The sequence below is a fragment of the Osmerus eperlanus genome, chromosome 15, assembly GCF_963692335.1.
Source record: "Osmerus eperlanus chromosome 15, fOsmEpe2.1, whole genome shotgun sequence".
In the NCBI taxonomy this organism is placed as follows: Eukaryota; Metazoa; Chordata; class Actinopteri; order Osmeriformes; family Osmeridae; genus Osmerus; species Osmerus eperlanus.
In genome coordinates this window covers 9168244-9190529 of record NC_085032.1, presented here as the reverse complement: position 1 = coordinate 9190529, position 22286 = coordinate 9168244, and the positions used below count along the sequence as shown (strand labels likewise).

At 47.5% G+C, this 22286-nt stretch overlaps 2 protein-coding genes across 2 annotated transcripts; one reads left to right on the top strand and one right to left on the bottom strand.

Moving 5' to 3' along the window:
* The first annotated feature begins 917 nt into the window (after positions 1–917).
* On the top strand, positions 918–6675 carry foxh1 (forkhead box H1). The gene is made up of 4 exons (XM_062479729.1): positions 918–1047; positions 2534–3168; positions 3883–3987; positions 4193–6675. Exons 2-4 carry the CDS (start codon positions 2644–2646, stop codon positions 5129–5131), a joined length of 1569 nt encoding a protein of 522 aa, XP_062335713.1. The 5' UTR covers positions 918–1047; positions 2534–2643; the 3' UTR covers positions 5132–6675.
* A 515-nt stretch (positions 6676–7190) lies between these two features.
* Positions 7191–22184, bottom strand: oplah (5-oxoprolinase, ATP-hydrolysing). Its single transcript, XM_062479728.1, has 27 exons — positions 22024–22184; positions 21052–21247; positions 20657–20848; positions 18990–19104; positions 18483–18606; positions 17075–17270; positions 16686–16851; positions 16075–16213; positions 15671–15738; positions 14615–14931; positions 14290–14402; positions 13441–13611; positions 12791–12928; positions 12449–12587; positions 12024–12136; positions 11514–11665; positions 10954–11114; positions 10738–10839; positions 10249–10423; positions 9744–9928; positions 9400–9546; positions 9118–9252; positions 8700–8849; positions 8438–8595; positions 8045–8205; positions 7822–7919; positions 7191–7600 (listed from the first exon to the last, which is right to left on the bottom strand). The coding sequence occupies exons 2-27, from the start codon at positions 21220–21222 to the stop codon at positions 7448–7450; spliced, it is 3939 nt and encodes a 1312-aa protein (XP_062335712.1). The 5' UTR covers positions 21223–21247; positions 22024–22184; the 3' UTR covers positions 7191–7447.
* Positions 22185–22286: the final 102 nt, after the last annotated feature.

The following is a 22286-nucleotide window of genomic DNA, read 5'->3' as shown; positions in this document are numbered from 1 at the left end:
TGCTGACCTCCTTGGTGACCTCCATCAGTCGACAACACAGTGACACTCTGCAGATAATAAGACACAGGAAATTGGATGGTCTTTATATTTTACTTTCATTGAAGCACACTGCAGCAGAATGTATCCTGGCTGGCTGAGGCTAGAACATTCTTTTGGCACATGCTGTATAACTGATACATTGTTTATTTAATGCTGATCGAGAGAACCTATCAAAATATGCACGGTTTAAAGAAACAAGGGCAAGCTGAGATCAATGTATTCAACACTTGCAATAATGGGATTGTGCCCTCATCTTATCCATACGGATCACCCATGCTGTTTGGTGTTATTCCTTTCATTTGGGTATCCTAAAATGTCTTTGTTAGGAATTAGGAGGAGAATTGTGCAGGCTGGTGGATAATGTCTTTGATGACCCAGACATGGAATTTGTTCCTTACTCCAAAGCTTTCCCAGGGACAAAGAAAGTGTCTCAGTTGTCTCAGCAGGGCTAAACTTACTCTCCTTGGTCTCACTTGGTATCAGGGTGTAGCTCAGGGATGCTTAGATGGATTTAAGAGAAACACATGAAATCCCTATCCCACCAAAACCAATTACCTAGTCCACAATCTGGAAGAAGTGGCAGAGTGTATTTAAATTAGTTTTTGTTTATTTCTACAATCCTTTCTTAAAACCATTGAATAGTAAATGTTACACAATCAACCTAAGTAAGAGTTTCAGTCAATTTATCCAGGAATATTCCATAGACTTCATGCCCAAATTAACAAAATCTAGGTATACTGCTTCTCAGTTGGCCAAATTAATAAATCACATTTTCTTACATCGTCATAAGATTCATGTGCATCTATTTCCATTTGTTTTGGCTTGACGAAATTCATATAATTCATTCAAATGCCTGTGCAAACGATCGGTGTCATTTAGCCAATCACAGTTGAGAATGTTCAGGCAATTATCGCACAGGTGAGGTTGTGAATGCTCGGGTCACATTTTCTGGTCCTCATGGTTTTCACACTCCAATCTATGAAACATCTGACTAAGAACAGCTACTCGGTAAGATACATAACAACAGCCACCATCACACAATCTCAAAAATAGTTTCAGAACCAATTTAATGTAACTGAGTGCAGGTCATTATTTGCGTGTTGAATTTACCTAGACATTTTGTGTTGCCTTCACAATTTATAATGTATCCTATTGGTTCTGGTCATAGATCAAAATGTGTCTTTGCACACATCGAGACATGATGGTGGCTCGAGTAAGGTGCGAATGCCCCCACTATTTATCAGCCAATAACTTAGAAAGGAACGAGTTTGAGAGGTAGTCTTTCCTCACATGTTAAATAGCAAGCTCTAACGCAGGAATGAGACGTCCTCGGTTTGCCAATGAAAGTTATTCTAATCCAACTTGTTTTCACAAGGGTTGGGGCATTAACACTACATTAACGTGAACAAAAGCAACATGCAGTCCCGAAACCTATTCTCTCACGTTGAATGGAAGAGTGCTTATACTGTCGCGGGCACCCCTGTGTGCAATATGCCCCCAACTGTTGTGCACCCTGAGTGGCATTTTCGGAGAACTATTTAATGTGCTTCCCGATTACTTGTTTTAAATACGAATAAATGGCCTAATTATAATGGCACCACATAGACTGCTGACGACCGTTACATTGCCAATCCTGGTCAATTTCAGCAATTAAAGAAAATGTAGGATAACTAAATTACTAGGGACAGACAATAGCTACAACATTTATTTCGCATTTATACCCCCTAAAACTAATGTATTCGTCGACATAAACTGTAAATCCAAAGTACCTATCATAAAATGCAGGTCAAAATGTTTGTGTTCTTGGATTATTAATATTATCAGTTGGCTACCTGTAGGGCCTAGTTTGTCTTCTGAAATTAACGTATCCAGTTGGCCGGTGATAATCTTGTATTGTTTGTTTATTAGCAAACATATGTATATTGCAAGCAATAAGTTGTTGATTGGATGAAAGCCTTGCCCAAAATTCTTTTGTATTTTTTTTCTTTGAATACCCCCTCCCCCTCAATTTTACTTTCAATGATCTGGATAACATCTCATACCTCCTTGGTCGCTTTGGGGCACAGTGCAGCTGATTTGAAGATTTTAGAAAATAACAACAAAAGTTGTGCTTACTGTCAGCAAGCTTCAAGGTAGAGAATGTAGTTGGGGGTTGGTACCACATGACTTCCAAAATATTTTCAAAGTAGGAATTTTTCAATTCATCCTTACATCATGTAGAGTATAAATTACTTTGGAAAAAATATGTGCAGATTCCCAAATAATATGCATACACTGTGCGTTAAGTGGGGAGTTATTGGGCGGTCAGTGTTCTGCGTTTTAAGTCGTCTGTTGATATTGTCAGGGTTATTTACAGGTTTACTGTCCTTCTCACGCTCGGGCCCTTCCCAACCCCCCTGGGTGATCAGTCATTCTGCCTGCAGATAGCGCTCAATTCTCTCTTCGATTACGCTGCGGGATTTACATGAAACTGTTAATTGTTTGCTCTTCAAATAGTCAGCCTGGAGCCAGCAGTCTGCCAGAAGTTAAGGACCGGCTGCTTCCCTCCCCCTCACCGTCCTCCTGTCCAACCGTGCTTCGCGATCTTCCCCCTGGCTGATCAACATGACAAAGCACTGGGGGGGACAGAGGCTGTTGGCACTAAACGCCCTCTCCTACCTGCGCTTTCCAAGCCTGGCTAATCACCACGACCATCAACTTGACTCGACCGACAATGTGTACCAGTGGTCTTCTCAAAGCAACATAGCGAGGAGATCTCTAACCCAGCACTGGGAATACAGTCAAGGCCAGGAGCCAGTCCAACAGTCTCTCCGGCACGAGAAGCCTCTCCAACAGGAGAAGCCTGTCAAAGTCCGCTTCACAAAGGTCAGGGCGCCTATGGATAAAGTAATGTCGCCTGATGACCACCGCCGGCCTGCGCGGCCCTACTTACCGACACAGCTTCAGCTCAAAGATGCACAGTTCAAGGAATCTGAAGCTTCAGCCAGAGAGTCGTGGGACCGGGTGAAGAACGGAACCGGTGGCAGAAAAAAGAATTATCAACGCTACCCTAAACCACCGTACTCATATCTTGCAATGATTGCAATGGTCATCCAAAACTCCCCAGAAAAGAAATTGACGCTATCTGAGGTAACTTGGTTTTTTATTTGGGTCTATGTGTCAAAGCGAATTAAATGTTGTTGTTTTTTTTTTAACTCACCTCGTCATAAAAGTACATTTAAAACTACAACGGCCAGTAGGCCTAAAGCAAAAGTGGTGTAGTTTATTAAAACAACTCGCAAATCAGCCCAAAACACCAAAAACACAATTGATTGGATAATTAGGCTACTGAATTAGTGCTAGAGAAAGTAAACGTTACTTTAACAAAAACATATTTTAAACCAAATTTACAGGCATTATTATGGTTTATTAGCTATCCTATATGGTAGATTGCATCCTATTTGACACTGAACAGAGCACTTCAGTGACTTCCATTGCTGCTTGGTTTGTTGTGATAAGGATAGCATACAGTGAAGCCAGATACTGATAACTATCAGCTGGAGCTTGATTTAAATAGATAGCTTGAAGATGGCTGCAGAGGTGTGCTGCTTTATATCAGTTCACAGCCCTGCTATTTCCAGTAAACTGTTAAACAGTATTATTTTTGTAGTTTAGTTGTAAACGTGGACCTTTTATTGTGTGTGAATCCCTTTGAATGACAGTGACATGGACCATTGCTTGCATATTTTTGTGGTACAGTTTGTAATTAAATGATATGTTGCAGAAATATGGTTGTCATTTGTTTGTTAGTTGTAATTTTATTGTTGACATGAATCCTAACGTGAATGATCTTCCTCCTCTCAGATCCTGAAGGAGATCGGCACTCTTTTTCCATTTTTCAAAGGGAATTACAAGGGCTGGCGGGACTCAGTTCGACACAACCTCTCCTCCTATGACTGCTTTGTGAAGGTATGTGTGTCTACCAGTGTGGATCTTTATTCTGACAAATAAAGACAGCTCAAAAAAAGAACTCTTAGCTCTGATAAACAAGTAAGCTAAATTAACCCTACAATTCTGAAATTATTTGGGTGAGTTCTACGAAATTTGGTTTATCCAGTTTGACTGGTCTGAGTAGAGTTTTGGTCTGACCAGTGTCCCTGTTCTGTCTCCCCAGGTGCTGAAGGACCCAGGGAAGCCCCAGGGCAAGGGCAACTTCTGGGCCGTGGAGGTGAGCCGCGTGCCCGTGGAGCTGCTCAAGAGGCAGAACACGGCCGTGTCCCGCCAGGACGAGACCGTCTTCGCCCAGGACCTGGCCCCTTACATCCTGCAGGGCCACCCCTACAGGCCTGACGAGGAACCCCACCCAGCAGTGGTCACCGCCCTGCCCCCCCTCCCCACCAGGCACCCTTCCCTCCCCCTGGAGGACGCATACCGACCCAAGCTGGACTCTTCCTTCGCCATCGACTCACTGCTCCACAGCCTGAGGCCCGCCAGTGCAAGCGGGGAGCCCAGTCGTCCGAGAGACCCCTGGGGGATGGAACACCCTCGCCCGTCCCCTCCCTTGCATCCCAGCTACTTTTCATCCACCCGCAGCGCCTCAGCCAGCTCCGCCAGCCCAGCGTCCTCATCCTCCGACGAGGACTGGCGCGGGGCATCGCAGGGCGGGAAGCGCCCCCCCGAGGGAGAGACGGGGTCGGACGGCTACGAGGACTGCCGCGCCCCCCCGCACAAGGCCACCCGGCGAGGCTCCGCCGCTCCGTGGGAGCTCCCCACCTCGTACGCCAAGTACGCCCCGCCCAACGCCGTGGCCCCTCCCAGCATGCGTTTCCACGCGGGGCCATTGATGCCGCTGGGGAGCCTGCCTCTCTACGGCTACGGAGGGGCACCTGTCGCACAAGGCCACTTTGTAGGCCACGCCTACTGGCCCATCCTGCCCAGTGGGCATGTCTCCCTCCAGGCCCCGCCTCTCATTATGGACCTGGACAGCATGTTGCAGTCGGTTCCGCCCAATAAGAGTGTGTTTGACTTGATGGGTCCTCAGGGCCCCCACCAGCCCCCGGATCAGTACAGTCTGCAGGGGGGCGGGCCCCTAAGCCGCTACCCCCAGTACTGACTATCATCCCTCTAATGTAAGGATACTACTTGAACTCTCTATCTGAGAATTACTGATGCCCACTGGCCAATCACAGGGTACAGGAAGAAGGAAAAAGAAAACATGGTGTGGCTTTTTTAGTTGACCGCCCTGTTCATTGTTGACATGGAAATCCTGACCATTCTACCTCAAATTTATTTGGAGCCATTACTTCCATGAACATTTGACAAAATCTACCACAATCAAAACCTTGTGGAACCACTTGTGCTAACACTGGGACTTTGCACTACTGTTGTTTGCACTATTTTAATGTCAAATAGAAAAATTCTCTGTATTTGAAGTGTTTCCTACCTCGACAACTGAATGTTGGATTTTTTTTTCGGGGGGGGGGGGTATTCGTTTTTTACTGTCTCGTTTTTATGCATGTCTTTTGAAAAGCTTGTATAGTATTCATGAAATAGTTTGTAAAACCGCACATATGAAGTGGGAAAGTAAGTGTAGAAAGGCAACTGTGGTCTCTGCAGTACCAGTTTTTTTAATAGTCTCTCCTTTTTTGGAGCAGTTGAATATTGCAGATGCGCTTGAACTGTGCATTGGCACCCTGCTGTAGTAAATTAATGGTTCTCCAAAGAGACAGAAGTTGTTTATTTTCTTTTAAAAGTGTGCGTGTCTTTGTGTGTGTGTGTGTACCCAGTGTATCCTCCACCTTCAGTGAGGTTTTTAGTGTGTTTGTTCAGATGGCATTACTAAATTAAAACTGTAGAAGGCTGGTGTATCCTTCTACAGTTCAGAGTGGATTACCCTCTTTACACTGTCCCACAATGTCACAAAGAAAGATGTCTACCGTCTAAATAGAAAAGACCCAACTCCACTGCATCAGCTAATGCAGGAGGAGAGCTGAACCGAAGACTGTCTCAAAGAGCACACCAGAATTACTTGACACAGGACTTGTGGTCCGTAAATGCAGAAATTCTACCTTTGATCCCCAACCCAAACTTCCTGTGCGCAGACCAGAGGCCCCAGTCCCAGGAGCTCATTTACATCTATGAGTATGCCAGTCGTCTACCTCCTGCCGGCAGCAATGTTCACTATCTCCCCATCAGCTGCCCACAGATTCCTGCCCTCCGCCCCCTCCCCTCCCTTACCCGATCACCCTCCCCCTCCTAAACTACAGCCCCCCATGCTGTGGCTTATCTCTCCCAGAATGCCCCTGTGACTCCTAGGAATTCATATTGGGGGAGGTGGGGGTGGGGGGGGGGGGGGTGCTTGGATCTTTGTTGATGTTGTAAAAAGCTACAATTCCCTACGAAGGATTGTGTAAAATCGGAGATTGCCTGCAAGCATTTCTTGGCTTTTTCATGTAATCAAATGATGAGGGGACGGGTACGTTCACTTTGGAGTGGAGAGCTTTTTAGTTGACTCAGCAGATTTGTGTGCAGTCATAGGATGTTATGTGGTGCCTTGGCCACTGGGTGGCACTGTAAAATATTCAGAAACCTATGGATAGGTAATGTTGTCATGTTTGTGAATGTAGTAATGATAGTAAAACTTCTATGTGTCTGACTTTATGGGTCCTTGTTCTACTTTCAAAGTGAGCTTTTCAAATGTGAACAAACACAAACGCTCCTATGGATGAAAACAATAAAAATGCTTTATTTTAGAAATATTTTTATTTTCCTCTGGTATAACACACTACAGATTTGCGGATAAGTAATATCTAACTAGAATTGTAAAGATCTGAGTTTAATTTCACTGGAAAAATTATTCAAATCTTCAGGTTCAGCACCATTTCTAATGAGACTAAAATGTGTATTCACATTCAATGTTGTCCAAATGTACTTCTCAGAGTACTTGGATCCTTTTTTTCACTGGGATAAACAGTTTAGAAAAGTTGTGAGAAGGAGCAGACGAGAGAGTCTAGTTGAGAGGAGAGTGTCACTTTGCTTGAAGGTCTGATAGATGTGTGCTAGATGAAATAACAAGGGTTTCTAAATGTTTGCACCAAGCTGTAGCGTTGAATGCAGTTAGGGATCCTCACAAAAGAGGACTTGAGCAGCTTCTGTTATAATAATAAAAAATATTTTACGAACTAGTAAAACACCAAAAAGATTTTAGAACGTGTGAATTTGTTAGAACAAAGAATTGACTGGTACGACTGAACTGGAGCTGGTGCAGGAATCATTTTCAATCTTCCCGGCCTCCATTCACTTTCACTCAATCTTTGTCCCATCCCTTTCTCTACTCACAGTAATGTCTTCTGTTTTCTCTGACCCCCGGTTCCTCTCCTCTCCTGGCTCTCTCTCTCTCTCTCTCCATCCCTCTCTCTCCATCCCTCTCTCACACACTCTCCTGAGATCTGCGGTACTCAAACACGCTGCCTCTCTCTGGGAAGGGCTCGTTCGTGCGCTGGCGCTTGGCCTGGGTCCTCCCATAGCCGGCCTCCTCACTGCCGTAGCCCCCTCCCCCGGGCGTGTACAGGCAGAACATGTCCTGAGAGAGAGAGAGAGAGAGAGAGAGGAGGGCAGGTGAGCTGTGTATTTCAATGTAAGCCTCCCCAATATTTTGGTGTTTGGTGCCTCGTGTAGCAACGGCTCATGGGTAGTGAGTGGACAGATTCTTACATGTAGCTCATACAAACCACATGCATCCAAGTGAACGCACACAAACAAAGCCATACGTACATAGACTATACACAAGACACGCTTGCTCACCCCTGGCTCCAGAGTCACGGTGGTCTTGGCCCCCATGTTGAGAATTCTCCCATCGGCTCTGTGGAGCTGGTTCAGCCCTGAGGCCCCACACTCCCCTCCTGAAGAGGAGAGAGATGGGGCGGTGAGGACATGCTATATCGAGTGATGGCACATGACAGACAGTTTCTCTCAGCCTGGTGTACTAAGGTTTTATAGAAAAGGTCAAAGGTCATAAAGAAGTTACCTTTAAGGCCGTAGGGTCGTGTGGAGCGCCTCTCCGTTAGCACAGACAGAACCACCTTGTCTCTGAACAGGAGTTTGCGGACAACCCCGTCTCCACCGCAGTACTCCCCTGCGCCCCCGGAACATGGCCGGAGGGAGAACTGCTCCAGAATCACAGGGTACCTGACCCAGAGGAGAACGCAGGTCAGAACAAGATAGGCAGATAGGCAGATATGCTTTTTAGTTAGGTTTTACATCTGATTAAAGGGGGATACATAATCTGAGGAGAAATGTGCAAGGGTATTGGAATGTGGTATTGGGATGTAAATGATCACACAAGGAAATACATGTTTTCTCTCAGTGTGAAAAGCACAGATATCGATGAGAGAACAGATGTTGAATTTCGTTGGCCCACCTCTTCTCCAGAATCTCTGGGTCAGTGATGCGCGTGTTGGTCATGTGACTGTGGACACCACTCCGCCCGTTCCACCCCGGACCCGCTCCGGCTCCCCCGGCAACGGTCTCATAGTAACCGCTCTTCTCGCTGCCGAATGACACGTTGTTCATACAGCCCTGATAGAGGGAGGAAGAACAAAGAGAAAACACAAGGGATCAACACGCGTTCCAAAGTCAAAAGGAAACAGCAGAGGATTAACCGGCTTTCTTTTCTCTCTGACCTGTGAGGCCGCACAGACTTCAAACGCACGGAAGATGACGTCCACCACCCTCTGGGACGTCAGCACGTTCCCGCCCACCACAGCTGCATTCTGGGAAGGCTGCAGGATGGAGCCTGGGGGGATGATTACCTTGATAGGCGTGAGACAACCCTGAAAAACGAAAAGCGTGTTTAAACATTTCGCCAGTGTCTTTGTGTGTGGGATAGCTTTCAGAGCACTGTACTGCAGAGAATAGCATTATATTGCACCATTAAATACCTTATTGCTGTGGACTAATATTTATTATATAAAAAAACATTAACCCTGTATCAAAAATGTCACATTGTAATATCCAACCATGACAACCAGAGGTCAGTAATTCCCATGTATCTTTTCTGAACCATGGTCTATTTAGTATCCAGTTTGTCTGCCGTCTCACCTGGTTGAGGGGGATATCCTGGCCCACCATGCAGCGCAGGCAGTAGATGAGGGCTGAGAAGGTGATGGCCCGGGGAGCATTACAGTTGCCCCACACCTCTGTGCCAGTCCCAGTGAAGTCAAACACAGCACTACCCTGAAACCCAGGATGGATGGGTAGAAAGACAGAAAGAGACTTTCAATCTTTTGCATTTATTTCATTGTAGTTTAAATGTACTTATGCTTAAACAAAAAAAAGAGGTTATGACAGTCAACCATGTTAGGGTACACAGTCTCCGCCTACCTCATCCTTGTTGATCTGGACCCGCAGCCTGATTGGTGTTCCGTCGTCCATGAAATCCTCCGCTTCCACATCTAGGGAGCCGGTCTGCTGCAGCCGGCGACGAGCAAAATCTTTCAGCATGTCCCTGACTGCCAGTTCTGCGTTGCTCTGAAAGCCGCACATTCCCCACACACACGCACACCATTTAATTCAAGTGCACTGTCCAACTCTTGATGAAATGTGACATGGTCTAAGAAAACACAACAGCCTCTCACTGAGTTACATAAGCTACAATACCCCTCGCGACTAACCCCCCCAACCCCACCCTCCACACACACACACCAGAGTAGAGACTCTCTCCTCACCTGGATGTAGCCCATGTAAGCCTGCACCACGGTCAGTCCGTAGCTGTCAATCAACTCCCCCACCAGCTGACTGCCCCTCTGATTGGCCGCCACCTGAGCCCGCAGGTCCGACAAGTTGTCATGGAGATTGCGTGTCCCCGAGCAGTCTGGGTACTGAGCCGGAGCCATGAGGGCCTCAGTTACAGCTGTCGGGGGGAGGGAGAGAGGGAGGGAGAGAGAGACAGAGAGACAGGCCATTCTGTATGAGTGAGCTTCTATTGACATTTCTCCTTTGAATTCCAGAATATGTGAATTGCAGGGGATTTTAAACCAGTCTCCAAAGCTTGGTTACACCCCCTCAGGTCCAACCATGTTATTCACAGTGCAAGTAAACCCCCAAAATCAAGACAACACATAGAAACCCCATCCCTGTCCACAGGATACGACACAGCAAAGTGGCCCTCGGCCAAATGCACCCACTTCCCCTCCCCTTCCTCTCTTCCCTCCTCCATGATCGTGTACTCACCCTCCTCTTGGAAGACTCCCCCGGTGACCAGTTTGAAGGAGGTGAAGACGGCTCCCTCCTGCTGCAGGGTGGTGGAGTGTGGGGGCATGGAGCCTGGAGTGATGCCCCCGATGTCAGCATGGTGCCCCCTGCTGGCCACGAAGAACACCGGCCCACTCACACCTCTCCTGAACACCTGGCGTGATGGAGGGATGGAGGGGTGGAGAGATGGAGGGGGGGGGGGAGAAAGAGGTGAGACAAATGAGACAGCAAAGAGACAGGCAGAAAGTTATAAAAAATATATAGAGAGAAAGAGGACGGAATCAAGAGTAAATCAAACCTTTCGAAGAAAGAAAGTGAAAGAGGTAAAAAAATAAAATAAAAGAACATCAAGAAAAGAAATTACAGAAATATGGAGGACACGAACAGGGAAAACGAGGCAAAGCCCTGATCGTCCGCAGCGCGGACGGGCAAGAGGTGAGGGTTCGCACGGCCTGAGGGCTGACTCACGGGGGTGATGACGGTCAGATCCGGCAGGTGGCTCCCCCCGGCACACGGGTGGTTGCTGAGGATCACGTCCCCCTCCCGCAGACTCCCCCCCAGAGCCTTGATCTGGAAGACAGACGGAGAGAAGGAAAGGAAGATTCAAAGAAAGCGTGATGAAGGGGAGCGATAGGAACAATGACGTTTTCCATAGTAACACGCGCACGGTGCTCGCACACACACCTGGTACTGCACGGTCTCCTGCATGGCCCCTAAATGGACAGGGATGTGGGGTGCGTTCGATACGAGGCCCCCGTCTGGGCCGAAGACGGCGCAGGAGAAATCGAGGCGCTCCTTGATGTTGGTGGAGATGGAGGTGCGCTGAAGCACTCGACCCATCTGCTCTGTGGGGGGGAGAAGGCGCAGGAAAAAAGCGTCTCAGTAAAGCTAGGAACTCCTACCAAGACATTCTCCCCTCTCCCTGTCCTGTCCGCGGGTTTCATTTATGAACCCGGTGGCTTTTTCTGCCCCTCCCTGCCTTCCCTCCCCACCTCTTTCTATTGCTTTGCTCTCCTCCTTTTCACATCGCTGCATCTAGCTTAGGGCTTAATACTAACCTAACTTAGGCAAGGCAAGTGTATTTGTACAGCACATTTCAACAACAAGGCACTTTCCCTCCCAGACTCTTCCCATCCCTTCATCCTCATCTTCCTCTCCACCCCATTCCCTTCCCTTTTTCTTTCCTACTTCCTATCCAACTCTCAACTTCTGTGTCTTCCCCTCTTCTTCTCCGCCCAGCTGACCTGCGATGCTCATGAAGCGGTGGGAGAAGATGGAGAGCTGCACGGTGTTGAGCTCTGTGCCCAGGGCGCAGTGGGGGTCGGAGCCCACCGCGATGCGCACGTCCCCCCCTGCCGTCAGCTGAGCCACGCAGCTGGGCTCCACCAGGATGGTGCTGCAAGGGGAGGCAAAACCAACAGACTACTTCAATATAACCTCAAGATCAAGTTTGAAAGTCAATAAAAACATTTGTGTTGCTGGATTTTTGTTTAGTCAACTTATGTATAAGGAAACCCCTTATACTTACTAGATAAGTAACAGAAGAGATGATTGGTGGTGACAAAATGTATACAATGTAATGAAATTGCTTGATAGCAATACTTTGTTTTGTGTTAATTTGTTTTGAGTAGTGTGAATAATTCAGCCACTCAAATACACACAAGTCATAGGTCAATGTTTGCAATGTAAATATTTCCCAATGAATTCAAGTGTAGCATTTTACTAATGATAGAGGTTACCATGGAGACACCCACCTGTTCTTGTCGATGATGATGGCTGGTCCCTGGATGCTGTAGTCGCACTGCAACTCCTCCCACAGGTAGACGCTGGTGTCCAGGTAACCGTCCTCAAAGTAACACTTGGTCACCTTGGCAACGGAGTAAAAAACACACTTGAGGGACAGTTTTTACCCTGTGGCCGCTGCACCAGACATGACGTTAATATGTCAGAAAACCGACACAATATCTGGGATGTATATTCTATATTTACTGTGCTTTGCACCCTTGAGTGTGTGACTGACCCAAGTTATGGTAGGCCATTTATCAACTCACAAACCAATTTATTCGTCTGTATTCTCAGTGAAACATTCAAAACTACAAATGTTCTCTCAGTCCTCAAAAATAGGGAAGTAAACTGGAAAAGGTGGTGAAGTGGGTTCCATCTGTGTGTCGTGTCGTACCGTGGTGGGCTTGGCGTTGCCGTGTGCAGACTTGGCCGTGGTCATGGATCTGATGCCTGACTTCCCAGAACCCCTCACTCTGATGTCATCCACCATTATGGGCCGCTCTGGGATAGTGAAGCCAAACTCCTTCAAGTAGCTAAAGAGGAGGGAGGCAGAGAGAGAGAGAGAGAGAGGCACAAGAGTTCTTTTACAACCTGTTGCAGTCATTCGACCTTATTTAGATGCAGAGAAATGTGTTAATAGAGTTCAAAAGACTTCAGACTTCGGAGCACCACAGACAGTCAGCTCTGTCATAATGTACAGACCGATCAACCGCTACCTGGTCCTGCCTATGCTCACCGTTTAGTGAAAGCACTGCGGAAGTCACCAGAGCGACAGGACTTGGAGTTGCTAGGGTAACCGGTGGCCGTCACCATGAGAGCGCAGTCAGTTCCTTCGTAGCGCAGGTGGAGGAACACCTCGGTGCTGATCTGCGATCTGAGAGAGACGTAAAGATGAGAGATGAGAGTGTGAGACAGACATGTATGTATATGTGTAAGCGTGTACTGCAGAGTGAGTGTGTGAATAAGAGTGTACTGCAGTGTGTGTATAAGAGTGTACTGCAGAGTGTGTGTGCGTATAAGAGTGTACTGCAGAGTGTGTGTGTGTGTATAAGAGTATACTACAGAGTGAGTGTGTGTATAAGAGTGTACTGCAGAGTGTGTGTGTGTATAAGAGTATACTACAGAGTGAGTGTGTGTATAAGAGTGTACTGCAGAGTGAGTGTGTGTATAAGAGTATACTACAGAGTGAGTGTGTGTATAAGAGTGTACTGCAGAGTGAGTGTGTGTATAAGAGTATACTACAGAGTGAGTGTGTGTATAAGAGTATACTACAGAGTGAGTGTGTGTATAAGAGTGTACTGCAGAGTGTGTGTGTGTGTGTATAAGAGTATACTACAGAGTGTGTGTGTGTATAAGAGTGTACTGCAGAGTGTGTGTGTGTCTGACCCGCTGAAGCCCCGGTCCTGCAGGGTGTGCTGGCAGCGTTGGGAGAGCTTCTCCACCCTGCGGTCCAGGTCGGAGAAGGAGCGCGGCTCGTACTGGAGGGAGCACGGCTCCTGCACCTCCTCCACCATGTCAGCCAGGGCCAAGCCGTAGGCCGACAACACACCGCTGTACCTGCGTGTACACACACAGGCAAACACACAGGCAAACACAGGGAAGGCCACACACACATTCTGGTGGTTATATGGAGAATAGAACACAGTAACACAGCCTCAACAGTACAGTACAGTCATAACTGTCCTGACAGTCTGTCTGACTGTCCTTCTCTATGGTCCTTTCATTTGTCTTTGACAATGTCACAGTGTAACATTGTTGACTGCAGAAGCAGTGCACTCACTGAGGGGAAATTAGATCAGTTTGAATCCAGACCACCATAACAAAATAACCCCAGAATGTTAAGCTTTAATAAAATGGTCTCCCCAGCTCTCTTTCACAGACTTCCTTTACAGTCATGTACTGAACAGACACATGAAACAAAGAAAGTAGTTCAACCAGACATACACAGATCAAACCCATCATAAATTACCAACCGCCGGTAAGGCAACGGAAGATTCTGGACACCTGCTCTGCCTCGGATGCCATAAGTCACTAAACAAGAACAGAACAGCCCACTGCCAAGCGCCCTGAGAGTCACATATCACTGGAGCCTCTGTGGTGCCAACTGTGCCCGACACGCATGTCAACGTCTTTCTGGAGGAACACCTGTCGTTCAGCCCCGGCCCACACGTGTACAGTATGCAGGGCAAACACACGTGTCCTCTCACGCATGCCCACGTGGGTTACAGAGCTCACTTGTGTATGAAGACGCTCTTCATCCCTAAGGCCCGCGCGATGGCGCAGGCATGCTGGCCGCCCGCTCCGCCGAAACAAGCCAACACATGTTGGGACGTATCGTGCCCCTTGGCCTGCAGACAGAGAGAGAGACAGAGACAGAGACAGAGAGAGAGAGAGAGAGAGAGAGAGAGAGAGAATGGAAAAGAGATAGAATGGGGGAAGAGATGGAGGTTTATAATAACAATTAGATGCTTAAACTACTCAAAGGAATGGTGTAGTATGGTGAGTCTATTATTCATTTTTGCTACAAGGAATCCTAGAAGGAAGCCTAGAATCTCATTACCTGGGTCAGGGCCCTGATTGGACGACACATGGCCTCGTTTGCCACACGGACAAAACCCATGGCAACTTCCTCCATGCTCATCTCAGATTTGCTGCCCTGGGTTTTGCCGTAGTTGGAATTGGCGGCCCCATTGGCGCTGGCCTGCGATTGGCTGGTGGACAGGAAGTGATTGATCTCGCGGGTGAGCTGGCGGAAGTGCCTCATGGTGTCTTCGGTGGAGAGCGGCTCGTCTTCTCCAGGGCCAAAGATCCGGGGGAAGTAGGAGGGCAGCAGGCGGCCCAGAGCCAGGTTAGCATCTGTGACCGTCAGCGGGCCACCTGAGGAAACCCACGCACAATAACATTACACTTCTACATTCATTAAATTAAAACCTAAACACCTATAGGTCTATTGATTTATTTTTGTCTTAATGAAGATTTGAAAAGGCCTCTCAGTTTTCAATAAGGTTCAATCTGTTGTACTGTGCAATGGTGTCATAGTGTGGTTCACAGTTGATTTCCATCATAGGTAGAATCACAACAGGAGTAGCTACAGAGTCTAGTAGGTAAGTGTTCAAGCTACAGTTTAAGCTACTCAACTGGAACCCTGTGTGTGTGTGTGTGTGTGCAGAGCTGAACTAAAATCACAACTGAGACTTGGAGTTATGCCACATAACTCACACAAGGAGAGTAAAAGGGGAAGAGAACAGCTCAGGGCTTGGGGTATAGGAGATGTCAATTTGATTGAGTGGAATGGATTAAAGACATGTGGGGGGGGGCAGGGGGCAGGGGGGGGAGAGTAAAGAGGGAGTCCCGGTATAAAAATGATGGGCCAAAAACGTGTGCAGAGAGGATAAAAGGTTAAGGTTTCAGCAAAGGGCAGGACAGGCCTGTGGGAAACAGTGGGGAATGTGTTATCTAACAGGCCTGTATGAATGGAGGGAGGGAGGGAGGGAGAGGGGGGCAGGAGGAAAGAGAGGAGGAGGGAGGGCTTCTATCCTGACTAAGAGAGAGGGAGGAGGTGAGGGTGGGGAAGGAGGGAGAAAGGAGAGAGAAAGGAGAGAGCCGGCTGTCTTACCCTTCCTGTAGCAGGCTGGACCTGGATGGGCACCAGCAGACTCCGGCCCCACCACAAACATACCCGACCTGGAGGGAGAGGAGGGGGCGTTCAACTATGTCAGTTATTTATTGTTTTTGAACGTTTCTTAAACTGCACTAGGTAAGCCAGTGCTGATGATTAATGATTGAACAAGGAATACATAGGTGCAGAAACTACAATGTAAAACCCCATTTGAGTAATAGATCCATAAATATACAGCAAAAGGCAACCATACAGCAGTAGATTTGAAGAGAACTAAAGCCAGCTTCAAAAATAAAACATAAAAACTCTTTAGTTATATAATGTATATAAGACATGCCCTAGTCCCTCCTCTCCCTGTGACAGTGCATGTCATCGCCCCGTCATCGTCCCCAGGTCCTGACCTGAAGAAGAGGCGGGAGCCTCCTCCGGCCGCCACCGTGTTGATGTCCAGCTGAGGGGCCTGCAGGGTGACGCCGGCCGTGGTGGCCTCGAACACGTGCTCGTACTGTCCGGCGTAGCGGCTCACGTCCGTGGACGTTCCTTCAAAGGGGGGGGGGGGGGGGGGGGGGGGGGGGAACACAGCAACGTTATTTCTTTCCCCCCGTAATGATCGTTTGAATATTGAATCAAGGTCCAGACTTGTTGATGGTTTATGTATGTGGGTTGATTCTGGTGTTATTTTTGTAGATACAAAATGTGTCAGTTTACCCAAATTCTCATTGTTCTTCTCAGCTCTCACTCTTACCTGGCTGGTATCTATGCCCTGGCCTGGTCTCTTCACATGAGCTCGCACCTCTCTCCCCCAACTTCACCTTCACACCTCCAGTCTGACCTCCAGCCAATACAGCCTACTTCCTCTACAACCCTCGCACCCCCTCCTCCCCCCACCCTCGCATCCTAATTGTCTTCCTATTCTCTTCCTTCCTCTTCTATTGTGACATCCCCCTCTCAGTCCCCCCCCCCAGCGCCCTGCTCCCCCCCCCATCTGTCCCTTTCCTGTCCTTTTCCTCACCCCCCATGTCGAAGCCAATCACAGGCTTCTCCTCCGTATGGCTGTAGGAGGTGATGGCGTAGCCAACCACGCCCCCCGCCGGCCCCGAAAGCACCGCCCGCGAGCCGCAGAACTGCTCCATGGGAGTCAGACCTCCGTCCGACTGCATGAAGAGCACGTTCACGTCCTGGGTGGGGTTGAGGGGGTGGATGTTTGTTATGGCTGTGTGTGTGTGTGTGTCTCTATGGATACACACTATGAGTTTGGCATATTTTAATTCAATATAAATGACATTGAAATGAATCCAAAAGACACAAATATTTTGTCCTTCTCTGCCATCCCTTGTCGTTTTGCAATACACACAATGACTGACAGAAAGACAAGAGAGACAGAAAATGCTTCCCGCTGACCTTCAGTGCGCCCCTGAAGCCCGAGGTGAAGCCTTTCAGGTACTGGTGGATCTTGGGTGTGAGGTAGGCGTCGGCGCAGACGGTGTACCCGCGTGGCACTGCCCTCACCATGGGCATGACCTCGCTGGACAGGGACACCTGGGAGAAGCCCAGCTTGCGTGCCAGCGAGCCCACCGCCTTCTCGTGGGCTGACCACCTGGGTGTGTACGTACAGGATGTGTCATCCATGGCCTTGGTTTTATGTGAAACATTTTTTTAAATTACAAAAGACTTCTCTTCCTTTTCCTCTGGGAAGTGATTTATCTAATGGCTGCATGGGCGAAAGTTGCTGCAGCTGCCACCAATCCAGACACATGAGATTAGGGATGTATCCAAGGAAAGGAAGGAAGGAAGGTACGAAAGAAGGAAGGTAACAGTAAACTGAGCCGTACTAGTTGGGAGAGTATTGTGTCTGGGTTATTTAGAGGGCTTTTCTGTGCATTCCCTGCCTTGGAAAGCCATGTGTGTTCTGGCTATCAGACTACTTTGATAAAAGCTTCACATTGAGAGAAACAAACTAAAGCCAGGTCAACAGATAATAGGTTAAAGATCAGACATGACTTGCAGAAACGAATGGCAATGAAATTCAAGTAAAGACAGCAGGAGAGAAAACAGCAGGCTGTATCCTAGTTGCTCATGAACATTAGGCCACATACAGTACAGCTCACACTGATCCAACAACACACACACTAAAACACACACACACACAGTAAAATACGCACACACAAAGCAAGATATCTGACACCACAGGGACCCAGGCAGACAGACAGACACACACACAAGCACAATAAGAACCCTGGCCCCTGTGTGTGTGTGTGTGTGTGCTTCTCTGCCTGAGTGAATTTATGCATGTGTCTGAATGGGTCTCTGGTGTCAGATTGCATGTGTTATCATGTGGTAGTTCTGGGCTACAATGTGTTAGTGTGTGGTAGTGTTGGGCTACAGTTTGTTAGTGCTGGGCTACAGTGTGTTAGTGCTGGGCTACAATGTGTTAGTGCTGGGCTACAGTTTGTTAGTGCGGGGCTACAGTGTGTTAGTGTTGGGCTACAGTGTGTTAGTGCTGGGCTACAATGTGTTAGTGCTGGGCTACAGTGTGTTAGTGCTGGGCTACAGTGTGTTAGTGCTGGGCTACAGTGTGTTAGTGTTGGGCTACAGTGTGTTAGTGCTGGGCTACAGTGTGTTAGTGCTGGGCTACAGTGTGTTAGTGCTGGGCTACAATGTGTTAGTGCTGGGCTACAGTTTGTTAGTGCTGGGCTACAGTGTGTTAGTGCTGGGCTACAGTGTGTTAGTGCTGGGCTACAGTGTGTTAGTGCTGGGCTACAGTGTGTTAGTGCTGGGCTACAGTGTGGTAGTGCTGGACTGTACTAACGTGTAGGAGTGCAGGAGCAGCACTGCCAGGCTGGTGATGCCACGTGACAGGACGCCTCTCAGGTCCCTCTCCACACGCTGCAGGTCCAGCTCCCGCAGCACCTCCAGGGAGTCCCCGGTGCTGCCTGACACACACACACACACACACACACACACACACACGCAAACAGGGGGAGGTCAACGCTTAGGTGTGTCAAGACGTATGCAGGGTTTGTGTGTATTTGAATGAGGCAAATGATTAACCTGATCTGTTACTCCTAAAACCCATAAACTTCGCTTGCAAAACTTCTTTGATGGATTTGGAAAAATAAGTCAGTGGTGGACAATCTTTGTCCTGTCAGAATCCTTGCCTAGCCACAGATGGCAGAAGATGTAATTTATAGTCACTGTGTGTAACGGCATTTGTGGAATTTATTTGTATACTTTCATATTTATCCATAGTTAGGTAAATAATACGTTATTGACTAGGGCCTCTGACCACTTCATGGTCATGTTTATCATGTGTTACCTGTGACAATGCGCTTGGGTTCTTTTCTTGGTAGATGACAACCCTCTTGCTTAAGGATGACTCTCTCGTCCACCTCTATCACTTCTTCATACAGCACCTCAGGCACAGACACTTCCTGTTTGCACACACACCCACACACATAGGGTTAGGATAGGTTGCATGATGCATAAACTTCTGACACCCATTATATTATAGCATATATTATGTTATGAAAAAAAATATCTACACTTTATGGCTCTGTGTGTGTACAGCAATAATTTACTTATATCAAGTTATTCTAGTTTGCATTTACTGTGCACAAGAATACCAACTTTTATTTCTCGTGTTCCCTGTTTGCCTAAAGTCAGCATATTCATGAAAGGCCACGGCATCTTAGCAGGGACACGAGAAGACTGTTGTGCAAAAATCTAGAGTGTCACAACAGTGATATGGATAAGCTCTTGTGGATACCGCACATCTCTATCAGCGGTGACATTCTCAACAGTGGACCAGAAGAGCTGGCATCTTATCAGAGCTCTGACCCCAAGTTGCAATTGACACTTTACAGGTGGACATATCTGAACACAACATCCTATTTGGGCCAATCTGTTTAGATAGTAGTGTCTTGCAAATGGTTACAAGACCTTGGCTGCAAACATGTGTCAGTATGCGCACTAGTATGTGCGTGTGCGTGCGTACATGTGTGAGACAAAGAGACAATTTGTTCTGGATATGCGTCTTATAACGGAACACACTGTGCTATATGGATACAGTACTTGTTAACTCCTGTAGCAATGCATGACAGGCACACCTGTCCACAGTAAAGGAATGTAAAGCTGTATGTCAGTGTGTGTGTGTGTTTGAATTTAAGCCAAACATGATATAAGGAAAGTGCAGCTGTGTTAACCAAGACAGGCCTACCGATGGGCTAAAACCCAGTCCAGATGTTCCTCAGACTCTAGTTACAACCCAAACACAGACGCATGAGGGTGGACAGGCCCATGCTGTTTGAAGTAACACAGATAAATGTGAAACTATGGATGCTGTTACATACATATATTAATATATACATATACTGTATATGCTGTACATATTCTTTTATTATTAAGGTTAGTAAAAATTTATATTTGCACTAAATCGGCTTACTTAGCATTTAAGAACTATTTTACAGAAACCACCTAACCCCTATGGCAGTTTTTGGGGGGTTTATGAAATCATATTTGATATGTTAAGTGAAACACAGAGGAAAACTAGGCCCAGCATTTGAGGTAACATAATTTGAGAGTAGTTATCTCAAACATTTAAATGTTGTTGTTTTTTTCATGCAACACATGTGGCTGGGTGAACATCTATCCATTCACCTCAGAGGCAACCAAAACACTTGCAGGGATAAGTGGGCAGTGGGCACACTAAACCTTTGCATGACATCAGACCACTTGCCCACTGTCTGCCCTGGGGCTTTGAAACAGCGAAGCCTTTTTAGGAGTCCTAAGTTAGCTGTATCAATACCCGGCCTGTTGTGTCTGTACTCAGCATCAGTGTCACGCAGACAGGGGTGGGGGCGACGAGGCCACCTTGTCTCAACCAGCCCAAACAAAAGGTCTTCACAGCAAGGGGCCTCCATTGTGCTTTGGTTCCTCCCCTGTAGCATCATAACCAACCCCCTCCCCTCCACACACAGCACTGACCAAATCAAAGAGCTTTGGCCGGGCCTGGGTGCCGATGTGCAGCAGATCCCGGAAGCCCTTGGTGACCAGGAGAGCAGTCCTCTCCCCTTGCCTCTCCAACAGCGCATTGGTTGCCACCGTGGTACCCATCCGTATCCAACCAATCAGAGAGGTGTCCACAGGCTGCTCCCGAGGAAAGGTCCGGCCGGTTTCCTGTGGACAGGAGAGAACTCAATTGGTTTTTATCAACAAAATTATATTTAATGGTCGCATCCTGAGTTATTTTCACATTTGAAAACAAACCGACGCCCCTATGTCTGCCTACACACTATCCTTTTCAGCCAAACTTCCCTGTGGGTCCCACCTATCTCCAGTCCTCTCACCTGCCTCCCCTCTCAGAGAACCCCCAGGCTCACCTCCTCCAGGACTCTGCGGATCCCTTCGGTAGGAGCGTCCTCATAGTTCTGGGGGTCGTGGGACAGCAGCTTGAGCACTCTCTCCCGACCGTCCGGAAGCCTGGCGAAGACATCCGTGAACGTGCCGCCGCGGTCTATGGCAAAGTCAAATTTCCCCTTTGTTTCTGCCATCCTGAAGAGATGAATGTGACTGAAGCTGGTGGAGAGAGAGAGAGAGAGAGAGAGAGAGAGAGAGAGAGAGAGAGAGAGAGAGAGAGAGAGAGAGAGAGAGAGAGAGAGAGAGAGAGAGAGAGAGAGAGAGCGCAGTTAAAGAGATTTAAGACTATAGTTGGTGAAGTACATAAGCTGCATGCTTGTCCCTAGACTTGTAAAGAGGATCTGACATACAAGGTACACATGAAAAAATGCATGTAATAATGTATGCTGCAATGCTGAAATTGGAATTCGAAGCTAGACTATTAACATTATTGCATTAGACAAGGCAATGTTTAAAGCAGAGATAAACTAAGATGTAGAGCTAGGCTAAGCCAAAGATATCTATCAGATATTATCTCAGATCAATTAACATATACTAAAACTGGTTGACATGAGACATGCAAAAAAGGATCCAACCAAGGATAATCCTGTGTGTGCATGTGCATTTAGCATTGTGTATTCCGTGAGATCAAGACGTCCCTTTACTGTCCGGAGGAAGAGCCTACAAACTGGTCTAAATGGTCAGGACATGGCCGTCGCGATTCAGCACCTGATCATCGGTGATGCGCTCATACATCTACCATATCCCGCCATGCCGAGCCCATCAAATGTATGATTGTTTGGAGTGTATCGACACCTTTATTGTAGGAAGTCAGATGGTGAACTAGCAGTTTGGTTAATTCCTGAGAACATATTGTACAAAACGAGGCTATTACTAACTGGGTTTATTGTGAACAGAAAGCGGTTAACGGGTCCAATTGACGGATGATCTCTTACCGGTAGCGTCGGTGCACTTGCTGCTCTGCTGATCTGTTTTCTGATAATCCGGTCGTCTACCGTGTGGTAAATCCTCGTCTGTCAACTCGGGAGTCTCTCTGCAGTCTCCTCCCTCTCCCAACTCGACTACTCAGGTCGCCAATGTCGAAGCGTTTTGTCAAAAACTTTACTCCACCCCTCACACAAATACCACAGAAGCAGTAACAACAGGCAGATGGTCTCTGGCCAGCAGTACCTACAGTGACGTGTCCACCCTAAATTAC

Coding starts and splice junctions, on each gene's coding strand:
- foxh1 (XM_062479729.1), top strand. CDS start 2,644: ATGACAAAGCACTGGGGGGGACAGAGGCTGTTGGCACTAAACGCCCTC. Junction 3,169..3,882: donor AGAAATTGACGCTATCTGAG/GTAACTTGGTTT, acceptor TCCTCCTCTCAG/ATCCTGAAGGAGATCGGCAC. Junction 3,988..4,192: donor CCTATGACTGCTTTGTGAAG/GTATGTGTGTCT, acceptor CTGTCTCCCCAG/GTGCTGAAGGACCCAGGGAA.
- oplah (XM_062479728.1), bottom strand. CDS start 21,222: ATGGCAGAAACAAAGGGGAAATTTGACTTTGCCATAGACCGCGGCGGC. Junction 19,105..20,656: donor GGCCAAAGCTCTTTGATTTG/GTCAGTGCTGTG, acceptor GTGTGCAAACAG/GAAGTGTCTGTGCCTGAGGT. Junction 7,920..8,044: donor ACGACCCTACGGCCTTAAAG/GTAACTTCTTTA, acceptor TCTCCTCTTCAG/GAGGGGAGTGTGGGGCCTCA.